The sequence below is a fragment of the Strongylocentrotus purpuratus genome, unplaced genomic scaffold (genome assembly GCF_000002235.5).
Source record: "Strongylocentrotus purpuratus isolate Spur 01 unplaced genomic scaffold, Spur_5.0 spur5_scaffold_13, whole genome shotgun sequence".
Lineage (NCBI taxonomy): Eukaryota > Metazoa > Echinodermata > Echinoidea > Camarodonta > Strongylocentrotidae > Strongylocentrotus > Strongylocentrotus purpuratus.
The window spans coordinates 5,064,286-5,080,831 of NW_022145598.1; the positions used below are offsets into that span (position 1 = coordinate 5,064,286).

Here is a 16,546-nt window from a genome sequence, read left to right on the forward strand (position 1 = left end):
TCCTGTAATATCTTTTTACATTGTTGCCATTTTCTCACTATATACGGAAAATAAGTGTTGAACTTATAATGCTTATAGGCCGCGAGTATGATTTTAACAGCAAATGTCGTTTTCTATATCAGAATAAGTGCACAATAATAACGTAACAATCATCCTGCTTTAAAACAGTAGCCTCTTCATTTTTTGACAAAATAATTAATAATAATTAATGGATATGCTTTACCCAAGCTTGTCCATATAAAAACCTCTTGAATCGTCAAAGAGAAACTAAAAGTTCGTCAATATAGAGATTTATTTTGTATCCCAAGGCAATAAAATGATGGGTACCGTCCTTATCCAGAACTGATAAACAAAACATAAACAAAAGACTCCTGGACAGGCGCTCGTCAGGATCAACCCTGTTAGGAACCATCCCGGACGAACCTTATCTCCTTCCTCTATCATCTAACGGTAGCTGGAACCCTGGAAAGGTTGATATTTCGATAATCATGTGACTAATCAGGTGATCAGTGATGGTACATGGGCAGGTATTCACCAGGGAACGGTAGACTCCTTGACAGACCCTCGACAGGTTCCACCCTATTAGGAACCATTCCAGACGAGCCGTATATCCTTCCTCTATCATCTAACGGAGGCTGGACCCCAGGAAAGTTGAAATTCCGATAATCACGTGACTGCTCAGGTGATATAAAATGCGTCATGTTTCCATAGTGGGCCGGAGCTGACGAGCCAGGCAAGTCGGTATAGACACCATAGCCAGCTGTATTTGACGAGCTGCTCCAAGAGGCAGAAAGTGGTAGGTGTGGAGGTAGCATGGTATTGGGGAATGTCGTCTGTGGATAATTGAAAGAACCGACTGGGAAGGAGACTCCTTGGGGTTCGTATTGGCTGGGAGAAGGATCGCCAGGTTGTCTTGGGTAGGTGATATTGTAGGACGTCTCTGGATCACCGTTGGGGTCGCTGTAATAGGAGTGCCCTGGTATACCCTGGTACAGAGGAACAAAGCTGCTGTTTGGTGTGGTCACCTCGGGGTTAGGAGGGTAGGTAGAAAGATACGAAGGGTTGTCACCAGGTTGACATCTGGAGTCTTGAGAGGAGGTTGAGGTCCTTCTGGTTGATTCAATATGATCTGAAGATCTGTGAAAATGTTGGCTGTTGTGTTGATCAGGGTCAGGATCTGAAGTAAGGGACAGAACGTATTTATTGGAGGTTTCGATATCATTTCATATGAAGATGGACTTGTACGATGCAATACACGTCACGAACCAATGATCTTGAAAGGTATCATTTTGAATATCATTAGGGCGGCACCAAACTGCTTTCAAACCGAGGATGGTTTAAAATTGTCAATATTCGGGCGGTATTCACCTCTATTCGGGAAGCGAGGTGGTTCACAGGCCCACGTATGTTTTTCTGCTTAGTATATTTTTAAAACGAGATCATGGTGTCTAAATGTTTCTCGCTTTCTTTACTCACGCGTTCAAACTATACGAGACGTCACCTCCTCCTAATATACAGCTATACTATTCCCATCATAACCTACACTATATTTTGATTATAGTTACTAATGAAGCTTGGCTGACAAATAATGGCATTGTGGCATTAATCCAATGACCGGGGTAATAGTATATTTGTAAAGGGCTTTAATAGAGACATTTGAGGTAAGCGCTATCTAAAAGCTAAATATTATTATTATTATTATTAATGGCTCACCATTTTGCCCGTTCGCAGTACTAGGTCGTCTCTTCTTTGCCTTGTGGGCGTGACCAGACCCCGCCTTCCGATTGGTTGACCTCACCATCGCCTTGGTGCTGATTATGGCTACGTCATCAAATGAAAAAAAAAATAGATAAAACGTCCGAGATCTAATTAGTATCTACTGAATTTGAAGGGGATACAATATTACCCGAGTATTGTCAGATTTCCACTGTCACAGAAATGGACAATAATAATAATGCATTCATAGTACTGTATACACATTTTGTAGGTCTGCACCTTTCAAAATAATTGGAAGTCAGACAATAGAAGGCCTATTGTCAGTATTCATCCCTTAGTTACAATATGTGACTTACAGCATATAAACCAAACGATTCTAGATACGGGATGAGAAGTCTTTTATGATTTCTTCCCATGTGACATAAAAGAATGAGAAGGCTTACAAAGCATGTTTTCGCCTTACAAGAACCAAACCTTCTCTTGAAAACAGGCAATATGGAATTGATATCGTAAGGACCACGAGTACCTCAGGTTTGTTTATGTGAGAGGGATGTATGATTGTACTTTTCTCTACTCGAAAGAAAGTGTGGTAGATTGAGGGCAGTGATTTGCTACCTGTTTGCTTCATGTGCTGCTGGACGTTTCGCTGATACCCAATATGAACAGCCTTGTCGTGTTGTGTCTCAATGGTCAGCAGCGCATATTCTTGGAGCATCAAATTAAGCAGGTGGAACTTGCCTGGGTTACGATTCAGGAAGATGGAGTAGAAAATTGGCATTAAATTTTAAAGCCTCTTATTGTGATTCAAATCACTTTAAAATCAGCGATAGCAAAATATAAACCATTATAGTTATGCACAGACGAAGGGTACTTTACGAGGAACAAAAGTCGGGTTATTTTGAAATAATTTATTTTTCAAGGGTACATTATGACGATTGAACATTCAGCTTAATTATGAATTTCTTACTTCCATGTCACAGTAGCCTACATCAAGATGCAACAGAACAGATAGTAGATTTATTCTCATATTAACTGATAACCAAGATGTCACTGGCATGGAGAAATATGGCGCTATATACTGAAATAGCCATCAGAGAAAAAGAAATATTGCTCCCGATTTTTTTGACAATCATTTCATGATGCCTCGAATAATTTCTTCAGTGACTTTAAACCTAAGCATTTCCCATGGAAAACATTTTCATCTCTAATTTTTCAGGTAACTGAGTTGTTTTAAATAATTTTTAAAGTACTTTAATCGTCAATTTTAGACATTAAGTTGGTTTCATGGTATAAATTTGTGTTCAGTTTACGAATTTCTACTTTTGATACATGTGGTGCGTAGTATCTCTATCATGAATATAGCGGAGGACACTATTCAGAGCTCCATGAAATAATCTATGCCTGCGTTAGTGTTAACTTGTCACAGTTATCATTCGTAATACCCTATGCGAATAGCTACCAAAACTTTTCAGAGATCTCATCGTGAATTCAGCCATGAGCTTGCCCGTGATGAAAGACCAGTTCATGAGGAACTCCGAGGCCTGACTGTTGAACTGGGCGGGGTCGATGTCCGAATCAAAGGCCTGATAACAAGCAAATAGATAGCATACTTCGTAATGATCCTTTTGTTACATAGAGAACAGATGAAATCTTGGTCATGAATAAATAATGTTCGTCCAATATCAGCAGTTATATACTTGTTTGGGGGTATAGAAGCAATCAAAAAAGTTAAGGCATTTCAAATTTGATTCCATTTTATATATTTTACGCTTTAGTTTGGGGTAAACCAGTATTTCCCCCATCTCTTTCGTTTTTTTCTCTCTCCCTCTTTCATTATCTTTCTCATCCCCTCTGTTTTCTCCTTATCACTCTAAATTCTTTGAACCCTTTTCTCTCTCTTTCTTCTTTCCTTCACTACATTTTTTTTTAAATCTCCGTTTTTATCATTTGCTCAGTTTTCGCCGTGAGCTCGTACAAAATTAGCATGCCCTTATAATACAATTTTTTAAGGACAAATATTTAGCCCTCCACGGGCTACTTTATTTAATAAAGTCTAAATAAAAAAGAAACAATCATAAAGTGACATATGTTTGATTCACTCGGTTACAAGATGGTTCTCTCATTTCTTTTTTTACAAATAAAAATTGAATACAAAATGATAACAAATTTGGTCAGACTCATGGCCATTACATTTATATCCACATGAGACTCTTTTCATTGTCCCGCCCTGTTTACACCTGCTGCTTCGTACATTTAAATGACTAGGTGTAATGAGAAGTAAAGAGATACAAAGGACGGAAACTTCTGTTTTACCTTGAGAAGTCGGTCATCGATAACACAGTCGATCCATTCAATAAACGATTCAAGGGGTGCTTGCTTGTTCATCAACGCTTCAAATTCGGCTAGCACTGAAATATAAACAATAATTACGATTGACCTTATTGTAACAATTTCATTGAAAAATTATATACCTGTCTTTAGAAATCTAGCCATCTGATTGGTCGAAATTGGAGTCGTGATTTTAGCCATTCCCGTAAAGAAAGGAACAATGCCAGTAATGGTCCGGGTACCGGGAAAATAGTAAAATTTTGATGAGATCCTCATTCATTGGGGGCAACTTAAACAAAACGCAAAGCGTGTGCGCCCCTTTCGACGGTGCTCACGCGATTGCTACTAACCGCTACGATATGCGATAGTGGTAAATCGCTTTGAGCCCTGACTGAGAGAACTTACTTTCAACAGACGACGTCTTCAGTTCTTCTGTCAATCCAGCTTGATGGAAGGATGTCAGTGAAGTGACCTCTTTCAGATCTCTCAACATCTCTGTGATTGATTCATGACTTAGCAAGACAGATCGAGCGGTCTAAAAACAGTTGTAATAACATAAAGATATTTGTATTAAATAACATGCAATCATTTTGTCTGTCTGTCTGGTTATGTCTGTTTCCACTTCTCTCTTCTCTCTTTCTCTCTCTCTCTCTCTCTCTCTCTCTCTTTTTTCTCTCTCTCTCTCTCTCTCTCTCTCTCTCTCTCTCTCTCTTTTTTTTCTCTCTCTCTCTCTCTCTCTCTCTCTTTTCTTTCTTTCTTTCCTTCTCCCTTTTGTTCTTTCTCTCTCAATTCTCACTTATTTTCTCTCCCTTTATCTTTCTCGGTCACTCTCTTCATTTTCCCTCCGTTTCCCTATTTCGCCCTCTCTCTCCCTTTCTTTCTCTCCTTTACTCTCTTTATCACTCTTGAATAATTTCACAATCACGTTTGTAGAAAGTAGGCAATAACGGTACTGGATGAATTTTTTTTCTTCTTAATTTTCCACATTCTTTAGCCTTCCTGGCTATGAAAAGATAGAACCATCGATAAACTTTCCATTTCATTGCAGTATGGAACCGTATGAAATAAATACAGCCATGACCTGTAAGTGAAATAAATAATGAAGGCAGATTTAGATTAAACTAAATGTTACTATAATTCAATGCTTTTCAATGCAAAATCTCCGTTTTATTGAGATAAAACGCTTTATCAACTACTATGATTTTTTTTAATTTTGTTTATCGAGACCTGGTTTTTACTTTCTGACCTGAGCTAGATGAATGAATGACATCTGGCGCCGAAGACTCTGAACGAAGACTCGAACCACTGTCGTATGAAAATCAGGAATATTGGTTTCAAATGTCTTCTTTTAAACTTCTTTGTTCATTAATCTTTCGCTATAACTACATAACAAGGTTTATTTATGTTAACATCTGCTTTTTATAATGCTGATGGTAAATTTTATTTAGGGCTGATATAATTTAGTTATCTTCTTTTGTGCTACTAATATACTTTCGAAAATCAACGACAAACGTATGGCTTACGTATCGCTAATGCATACATATCAGTCATAAATGATAGGTAACATTACAATTTGCAAGGTCTTTTTCCCTAACCTGATTTAGATAACCTGATAGCACCCCTTCTGAATTATGAATGAATTATCATTATTTCTGAATTAACACATTCTAGTAAATTTAAGAATGTGAAATATTGAGGAAAATAAATAAAAGTATACTATTCAAAGCAACGAGGAAATCAGTAACGGTAGCGTTCTTTAGAATAAAAAGACAGTTGATAATCATTGACAAAGGTGTAGTTTTTTAAAGGTATTACTCAGTGTAGATCTTTTCTCCTCTAGTCATACTTGATTCCTTACGACGATTGTACAACACAGATCAAGAGAGGAATGTCATGTAAGTGGAATACATTATAACAGAAATAAACAAATAAAATTAGGAATTACCCGAGACTTACCTTTCAACTTTCTTCTCTTTACTTCCGCTGGGATCTGGTCTAAAGACATCTCAAGCCAGACCGGCAGCTTCCTCGCAAATAATCTTATCTCATTCGAGAGGCTAAGGATTAAATAATCAAGATCAACAATTTATCATCCATGGTTTTTCTCATTTTGTCAATAATCAGATGCGCATCAATTTTGTAACACAATGTACATCAATGGGACTTAGCGCTACATGTCTCTAAACTAAACCAACTTAAACTAACGCGCTCTTGAGTTATCATTTGGCTGTTTAATATATTATGATTAAGTACCACTTTTCACTAAACCGGATAAGATGTTAAAGAGGAAAATCTTTTCACAAACCTTTCAGGAATATCTTGAATGGCTGCAGGGATCAGCACGTCGTTAAGAACCTAAAAGAATATTAGAAAAACAGAAAATGTGGGTAAAGAATGATTTTATTTCAAAAGCAGAAAATGTGCGAAAAAATAAGAATTTCTAACAAAAGATATTACATGGGAATAGCTAGGCTAAATGCAATTAATTGATGATGGTTACGCAGTTTAAACACAAAATAAATATACATAAATGATATTTACGTTGAAATGCGTATTTATGGTGGGAAAAAACTAATTCCAGGCTCAGTATGTTTTGACAGGCTCATTGGGGGAGGGGAGGGATGGAGCGATTCCATAAAGAAACGGCACATCTTTTCCCAATTGTTTACTACGAAATCCTCATTGATTACTAAAGGCCCGACGGGATACATGTAAAAAATACCTTGTAAAGAACCGAATCACACAGAATTATGACATCAAGGATGACGTCATACGTCAGTAGACAAGAGAGGTGAGGAGGCAGGCCTTGCCAGAAATGAAGAAGAAAATTCTGAACCTAAATAAAATGAAGTATGATTAAAGGGAAGCAAAGTCTAATGATTACAATCATTCCAAAGATAAAAACTGCAGCTGTTTTGTCGCGTCATACCTAAAAAAGCCTTAAGTTAAACGTTCACTTTCCTACATGTTGTGTAGCTCTGAGAGGCAATGGATTTGTCGATGATGGTCATACCATTCAAGTATAAATTAACGTATGTAGAAATGAAGTAGTACTACTCATGTAAAATTACAACGGTCAAAACGACAAACGTTGATGATAAAGGATTTAGACCAGCTACACATTTAGATAAGGGAATATTAAACTGCAGAACTTACACTTGCCTTAGCTCTGAAAAGCAATGGATTTGTCAACGACGGTCATACTATTCAAGTATAAATCAAGTTCATGGAAATGAAGTAGTACGGCTCTCTTGTTTGAGAGCTCTTGATATTATAACGGTAAAACGACAAACGTTGGTAATAAAGGATTAGACCAGCTACACATTTAGATAAGAGAATATTAAACTGCAGAACTTACACCATGTTCACATTTCTATAGGCAGAAAACATTGGCTCATTGGCTCACTAGTACTTTGTATAATGTTTGTAGTATTCAAAATATTTCAAAAACATACAATTATCATCGCGCAAAATAATGAAAAGTACAAAAACGCTCTCTGCAGCGTGATGCCAATACAAAATATAAGGTCATTTTATATGAAATGGATTTTTATATGAAATGGATTTCCTACATTCATATGAATACACATTTCTATGAAGTAAACCTATTTCATATATGAATTCATGCAACAGACATTTAATCAACTTCTTATTGTACCGACCTCATCAAAGTTATTCGAAACGATTACATCTAGCAGTCGTTGCGAGTGAGTTCGGTACATCAGTATGAATATCTCCACCTACGGTCAGAACATGATAGTTAAATGAAGTATTAAAAACAGTTACTTGACATCTCAAATGTACATATAAGGAAAAAGAGAACCAACGGGGAATCAGAAATATACATGCAAATAAGAACGGTAAAATGTGGGAAAAGGAGATCGGAGTAGTAGGTATGTGACTTGGGGAAGAATTATATCTTTACGGTGTGCTATAGATATTACTTTGTAGGAATTTGCTTCAGTTTCCAATCAGTTTTGGGATAGTAAATACTTTTAAAAAAACACTCATTATAGGCATTTCAGTATTCTTGTCTTTAGTTTTGTATTGTTCTTTTGACTTTTCAATCATATAAAAATATACAATGAGCTGTTTTAAACACTGATTTGCATTGAAAATATGCATTTCCCGTTTCAATATGATAATTCGTTTTCTCTGTGTCCCCCATGGGACTAAAGACGAGTTCCTTGCACATCGTAATATGTACAACGAACAGCGGCATGACAAAAAGATATACTAAATGTACTGATAACAATATCAAAAGGAAAGTGGTCCAAGCTTAAATCATAATAACTGGAAATACATTTTCATCGCTAGAATGGAATGAAAAAGTAAACCCAATCGGTTTAAAATCATTTTAGATTCTTACCTTTTCGCATGGTACTTCTGGAGGGAGAACAAGGTTTTTTGCATCCGGGTACTCTGGGAGTAGGGTTCCTGTCTTGGAGCTAAGAGAGAACTTCTTGTTTGATCCCTTAATAATAAGAAAATGATAATATTTTGGGTTAATTAGCGCTTAATACTCCGACGAGATCTCTAAGCTCTTTACATCGAATGAGCCCCCCCCCCCCCCCCCCCCCGCATACAATGTAAGCACATTCTCCATTCTCCACTCCATGGGGAGCGTTAAAACCGGGCGATATTAAACAGACGCTCATAATACTGATCAACCTGCATGGACTTTCGCATCCTACTGGGTACCCATGGGTAGGAGCATACATGGGAACCACTGTATCATCTTATATTGAAGTATTTGCCGGAAATTGTGGAACAACAATCGCTTTTTAACAAGTATTGCCTTGCTTCACATTTTTTTTTGTATGACACTCAATTATTTTTGTTTTTTGTATGACACTCAATTATTTTTGTTTTCTCAAGGGCGAGGGTAGTTGTGATTTAGCCTATTTCTTACTATTGTTTTCACGTCATTTCATATAGACTGGACCATTTTCCCCTCACAAATTATCTAAGAATTCATTTTTTGAACGAAATGCTACTACTTTTTTGTACTTACCTCCATCTTCGGTTTCTTTTCCGAAAATCTGGAAGAAATAAGATTTCTTTTGCATTATCATTTATTCTGAAGCGTTATTATATTCAGTACAATTATGTTTGACGAAATATTTTTTTCTTTTTTTATTAAATTTAGATATCATTAAACCTCATAATTATTACATCAAAGGGTTTTAGGTCTACGCTGCATAAAAGTATTTCAAGAAAAGACATTTGAATGCTCTACAATTCCTACTAACATAATTTAGCATACATTTTATTTTAATACTATCACCCGTTACTGAAACCAACACACAATTAATATCACGGTATTAGTCTCTTTTTATTCCACCAAGCTAAATTTTTGCACCTTGCACAAATGCACTTCTCAACACGAAATATTTCACTAAATTTGTTTTGTTATTTTCGCTCAAAATTAATTCAGCCATGCTCACTTTTAATCACTTTTTCACTTTTAATCACTTCAATTATATCTTATTTAACATTGAATACAATGCAGTTGCATGGGTTGTTCTTTTATTTTGTTAACTCGGCAGAGGCCACGGTCATGTTCAAGCATTTACGCTTACGACATGTGGTCTCCTGCTTTTTCCTTTTGTATGAAACTTTTATTTTAACTAGAAACAAATTTTGTCAAACTTACATGTTATTCATCATATTTATTTGTATGTTTCTTTGTATTGATATGAAAAAGTGGAAATAAAACAAAACAAACAAACAAACAATAAAATGACTATCATGGAAATTAGGGTCTAACCAATTTCCTCTTTTTTCTATTTCATTTCAACTTATTTCAGCTCCATAATTAAAAAAGCTACACTAAAAAGTTGAATCGGACAAATTAATAATCGTGATAAAGAAGCGAAGTGCTTGAAAGCTGTAGCTCCCGTCTTTCAGATACATATCTGTGGAATCATTGGATCTGTTCCACTGATGGGGACAGTGCAGTATAATGCTAATCCTCACGTTCATGGACAAAAAATATATAGTTACAGTTTATACACAATTTCAGTTGAGGCAACAGGATCGTGACCGTCTAACCTATGAGCCATACAAAATTGTCAAGTATTCAAGGTCCAACCATAAATTGATTAAATAACAGTTAGATCCTACATATATATCGACTCGTGTTGTGATACTAACTCTTAAAATTTCGAGATAGCCCGCTTGTCATACTATAATATTAATAGCAAATTTGGATTAAAATAGCACTTAGTGATATGTACAATCTCTGAGCGCTTTACAAATATTATTATTACCCCATTCATTGGATTCATTCACGCACAGTGTGCACCATATCCTTTCCCTGGGGAGTATTCCTAACATTTGGTCATCAGGAGGGCTATATGGCAATTTCTATAACAAAGGCTTCTGTAATCCTACCAGGTCCCCATTTTTCTCCGGGGTATGGAGTGGCAAATGTAGATTAGTCTTGCAAAAGGGCATTAGTGTCCTGTCGACTGTATACCCACATCTGTTATTATACCTTGTAAGTCCAGGACCCGAGTAGACTGAATGATAGTAGATAGAAGTCCTTTTGATGCTGATTCCATAATAGTGGTACCTGGAAGATAGAAATAATAAGACCTCTTAAAGCGATACTGAATTGTTGAATTTTTTGTGTATATTTTGTTGCACAACGCTATCTCATAATCAACTTGCACGCGATGCGAGAACCAACGCAGCTTGGGACGCAGCGAGTTACGGGACCATACTGCTACATCTGACCTGAGATGGCGCTAGAATGGATTTTGCTGTAGTGCTTCGAACAGGCCCGTACGCAGGGGGGAGGGGGGGGGTGGGGTTTGGGGGTTAACCCCCCCCCCCTTGGTAATTTAATGTTTGTAAACCCCCCTAAAAAAACCTAAACCCCCCCCCCCTTTAGATTTTTTTTTTTTTTAAATATTCCCACGACCGACTTAAAAAAGGTGACCTTACCCCCCTCAACTGAGCAAATGTCAAATTTCCAAATTTCGAGACAAAAAAAAACAAAAAAAAGGTGTCCTCTTAGCTTCGAATATAGAATGGCTTTAAGAGCTTAATTAGAAATGGTGTTTGGAAGATTATAGTATGATAGCTGTAGATACAATTTTGTATGGATTTACACTAAGTATTCTTTCAAAGTATTGAGATACATTCATTCGTAACAGGTAAATAAAATAACATAAATTGCATAAAGTTGCATAAATTTGGTTAGATTACGAAAATGGCCTATTATAAAGGTGTAGGTTACTTACTTTGATTGACCTCTAGTACCAAGACGCCTGGTAGTAAGCTTGGGAAATTTCTGCCGAATAACCTACATACACATAACGCGTGAAAGCATTATATCAGTGGAATATTACACGATTGCAAAGACTTTCGAGAAATCCGCTGAATGGCCTAAGCTTTTGTATTGCCTATCAAAATCAAGTACGTATTTGCACATTTGACTATAGCTGACGGACAAAGACGAAGTTAAAGACGAAGTTAAGGACAAGGTTATAGAGATTGCATTCGGTTGATCTCTGTAATGTCATTGCGGTCGTGTTCACATAGTATACCAAGGTAAAGGATTGTTTAATCATTGTATGTTCATTGTATATACTCGGCTAAAACGGGTTAGTGGTAAGGTTCCTTTTCACTTAAAATTGTGCTAACCTCTGACAATGTGCTATGTGACTTCTTAAAGCTATTACCTGTAAAGACAAACTATATTTGAAATGTAGATAAAGCTCAGTAAATGTGTCGGAATAACAAACATTAGCATAAATGAACATAATGCATAAATTTATACCAGGCACCAAACAGAGATAGATTAATGAACCTACCCCCGCCCGTATTTAGCGAGAGTTATCAACGATGGTGAACAGAATCACAACCTACATTTGTTTTGTCTATCATTATCCAAGTAGTACGAGGAAGAAATAATAGCATTGGAATCTTGAACATTTCGAAATACTACTTTTCAAATACCTAAAACTTATCATTATCATTATTATTATCATAGAGAAAGGAACTGTGTTTACTACCTTTCCAAAGGTTGCAGCACTAGAAGGTGAAAAGTCATGTTTCTTACAGAAATCGAGATAGTGCGTATAGAGTACACAGCGAGGCACACAAACCCCATCGGAACGCTCATAGTTACCAGACAACCTGCAAGGGGGAAATATTATGAACCTTTTGAATTACAAAATGTATATTGTGGGCTTAAGTTCTATGTACAGGATTTGGGTTCGACTTTTAAAACGTCATGTGAAATATCCCCTCCCCCCCCCTCTCTCTCTCTCTATCTCTCTCTCTGTCTCTCTCTGTCTATGTCCCTCTCAGAATAAAATTCGCAATATAAGGGGTAGAGAAGGAATTTCCTCCAAAAGCCCTAGGAAAACACCATCACAACTAACCGACTATCTTTGACCTCGTCTTTTAACTCATCACAAGTGGTTTAAAATACTTTTCTCATTTGTAATTCAATGTGATTAAAAAAGTAATTCTACATATTAATTTATCTTATCATTATCATCACCATTACCATCACCATCACCTGGTGATGGTCCATCATTTGAAATATAGGAGCAACCTTTTGATAAGCCTAGATCATAAATATTAGATAAAGACGCTCAAAGGATTTCTGAAAATGATTTCATCATTGGATAATTAAAATGTAATGGTATTTTACACATTACGACCATTGGCCTTCAAAATATTGTAACTGATAGCAATTAAAAAACGTACCATTTCAACGTTACGACAAGCTGCATGTGTTTCGTGCTATCCACCGCCTCCACAGGCTCCTCCGACCCCGAGAACTGGGCGTGGTTTTTACTCTCCTCTTCTTTGTCCTGTGGCTGCTTGGAGCCCGAGACTTCGTTCTCCCCAATATGTTCCTCTTCTGGTGAATTTGGTTTAGACATTTCGTCCTTCATAAAATAAGGAAATAAAGCAAAAAGCATGTTATAAACTGCACCAAATGAATCGAGAAAAAAGAGGAATGTGATAGCATTACAATAGGCCAGAAAGAGGTCACGCTTACTTTTAGTCGAGTGCCTGTGTGGAAATAAACCATGCAAATTAATCAATATGAATATCAATGTAAAAGTTGATATACTTTTTTTTACAATTTTGAATGCTGGGTTTGATTGTTAATTACTCAAAATGTACAACTTGTGTCAGATGACAATTTTTACATTGTAAAGTAGAAAGACGTCAAATTGGTGTGGGAATGTTTTTTGTGATTTTATTTTTCTTCAAATAATCTTGTTTTCAAATTATTACTTTGGGTTTTCAATGACATTTTCAGTTTTTGCCGAATGAAGACCATAAAATGTTTGTGTATCAGGAATTAATTGAAAGTCAAAAAAAAATAACATTGTGCATCACACATGCCATTTCTACCATCTTGTTTTATCCAGTGCCATTAATGATTCATGACTATGCATTGAAAGGGGCACTCTGGAATTTCAGCTGCCACGAAAAATCGCATTTGTGTTTACATACGCACAGTTCTGTTGCCTTGAATTTTCAGAGAGGCGAAATATAATTCAAGATTTTTACCAATATATAAAGAATAGTATTCAAATAAATGTTATAAAACTTACTTGAAATAATCAAGATATCCGCCAGCTTTAGAATAAATGTGCAAACCTCGGTGCTGTACGAGTATTAACTTTTTGAGTTATTAACAATCAAAATGGTTGTTTTTTTACACCTTGCACATGCATAACATGCAAATTTATGACACGTTACATGGAGCAGGTGAAAAGGCAGGTCACATTTGCTCACATACAAGAAACAACTACATGCATAAACCCAACAGGCCTCTCCATTCATTGTCTAGACTAAAACATTTAACATCTGCCTGGCCCTATATTCAAAAGAAATTTTCCAAATGCCAACTCGATGAGACGCAATATACCTGTTTATGCGTATTATGTATTCAAATTTATTAGCAGTAATCCATGCTATCTGTATAAATGACAATCACTTGCTATTTTCGTTATGTTTGACAAATCTCGAGCAAGCTTCGAGTCGACTAGAGGAGCCTCCGCCGGTTGAAGGATATGCTCCACTATAAACTTGTCTTTTTCAAATCTGTGATCATTTGTGCTTTCCTTTTTACTTCATTATTTTCTCATATTCTATATTAATAGGCCTACCAAACAAGAACTATCACCTTGAAAATATTAGTATAAAATTGAGAATTTATAGGTCATTCCTTTCATTTTCTTTGGTACAATTGGCAGTCAAAATATGAACGATATAATACAAGCATACGATAAATATTTGGTTGAGTTGAGTTGATTTGATAAAGTTCTCATTCAACATTGCAGCACAGAACTGATACTGTATGCATTCACAGGACAGGTACACTTGCAAGGAAAGAGGACAAGCACGAATAAATCTAAACATACTTTTTAAATGGATATAGCGAACAACACTACAAAATCACGATAAAGTCATACATGTATATTAACAGTCTTATGTCGGTGGAACTAAATTGCCAAATGTTTGTATAACTTTATTGATATCTTATAAGCACGTAGAATCGCCAAAATCACAAATTCTTTACGACTCTTTCAAAAAGAAATCGTTAAAAAATGATCTTACCTTTATTAAACGATCTTTTAAAGACGATATGAACATCAATTCCTCGTGGTCCTTTTCTTGTTACAAAGACCCAAATGTATCTCGAAAAGGCAAGGCAGTCGTCGGTTCATGAAGATAGGTCTATTTAATTGAAGAAACTGTTGTTTTTTTTTCAATAACCGTATAAATGTTGTCGACCAGAGAATCTCATAGAAGGGGAACCCGTTGCAATCAAAAGCGGCGAAAAATCTCAGATTCCAATGGCTTTAAACAAAATTACTTGACGCTATACAAGTATATTTTCTTGATTACTGTTTCTAGGTTTTAGTTGAAAGCTTACTCTCGATAACAAAGTCTTGCCAAACCTCCTGGCAGTAATCGTGGACCTCTCTCGTACTGAACGCAAAAATAAACCTGAAATCTTTACTTGGTATGTTCACGGCGAACGGTCTAACTCAGAGGCTGCAACAGGTCGAGTTCTTACGTTTTCATGCCCTACCTTATTTCTTTGGATTTCGCTCTCTAAAATGAGATCAGTGACTGCAAAAGAAGATCAATGGCAATGAGTATAAAATAAGATTTAATCTGTGAACTAGCAAGAGTGTGACTTGAATTATCCCCAAGTCATTGTGTGGTCTTGAAGTGGTGCCACGTGAAAATTCATTAGGGCATTATCAATATTTGATGAAGGTGATTAAGCTGCGTACACAAGGGGAAAGTTAGGGAAGGCAGTGATCGAAAGACTGACAAATTAAACTAGAAGGTATTACGTCATCATGTGTGCTTGACATCGCAGATAGTTGCACATGGTGACACAAAACCAAACCACAAAATCATTTTAAAATACTCCCAGATCTACATTCTTGCGCCATGCAGGTGCTTAGAAGATGGAGCTTAGGGATGTTGATTCACGTTACCACCAATCCATGTGGTGGGGGAGGGGGGGAAGCTGGCTGAAATGTATTCGGATAGCATGCGCAGCTTTCATGATTTTATTATTATTGTAATTGTTGTTATTATCATAATTTTTTGAGGTTTGTTTTTTTGAGGGGTGGTCTATTTTACAATTGTCCTTTTTTGTGTATAACCAAGTTGGAGCCGTTTTGGGGTGAAGGTTTCGCATAAATAAAATAGATTTTTCTACCGCTATATTCTAATATTTCTAAACAAATGAGTTACCCTACTATATATTTTTTACCAAATGTAATTTTTACCTTCTCGGCTATGATTTTCCCTCATTGAAGAGTAAAGGTTTCGGTATTGAATTAAAAAGTCTTTCCATTTAAAGCTTGGTGCATGACACATTAATAGGGACTTTTAGATTCGCACGAAGACAATGGTGATTGCTACGATCGACGTCCTTTTAATGCACTGCCTTGAATGGACGTCACACCTATCAGTCCACGCAAATCTAAAAGTCCCTATTAACTCCGCTTAGTACGTCACATTTTCAAAAAAATGGCTGCGCCCATGTCAGGCTAAATGGCATTACATAATGCCAAGAAATTTGCATTAATATATCTCTTGTACACGTTTGTAAAATTGATTGTTCATCAAAAGGCAGGAGTTCATCTCGTTGTTCAGAATACCTGCACTTATTCTTTGGGGTTAGTTTTCCTTTAAATATTCACTGCAGCTGAAGTTATGTTTCACTGATCTATTAAAAAACAAAAGACACTAAATTTTCTCACACGTTTCACATCGGAAATTTGTGAAGCACAAAGTGTAAGAATATGGAATTGTACACTTGTAGAGAAATGCGATATTGCAAGACACGATTCGACTATAGATAGAAAAGCAAGTATGGTCTTACCAGAAGAAAAAATAGATAAATAAAAAGGAAACAGCACCCTTTTAATGGTCACTGCACTGTTTCCTGTGCTCTGGATAGGAAATAGGGTTAAGGTTAGCATGGTTAGGCTAG

General features: G+C 36.3%; 1 protein-coding gene across 1 annotated transcript; it reads right to left on the reverse strand.

The window, feature by feature from the left end:
* Positions 1-345: 345 nt before the first annotated feature.
* LOC100890949 (DNA-binding protein RFX6) lies at positions 346-15,317 on the reverse strand. The gene is made up of 18 exons (XM_030982754.1): positions 14,644-15,317; positions 12,772-12,956; positions 12,069-12,192; positions 11,295-11,356; positions 10,544-10,621; positions 9,059-9,086; positions 8,414-8,518; positions 7,707-7,784; positions 6,767-6,880; positions 6,350-6,399; positions 6,001-6,101; positions 5,291-5,349; positions 4,450-4,579; positions 4,030-4,124; positions 3,176-3,299; positions 2,332-2,454; positions 1,714-1,821; positions 346-1,177 (listed from the first exon to the last, which is right to left on the reverse strand). The coding sequence occupies exons 1-18, from the start codon at positions 14,677-14,679 to the stop codon at positions 507-509; spliced, it is 2,271 nt and encodes a 756-aa protein (XP_030838614.1). The 5' UTR covers positions 14,680-15,317; the 3' UTR covers positions 346-506.
* Positions 15,318-16,546: the final 1,229 nt, after the last annotated feature.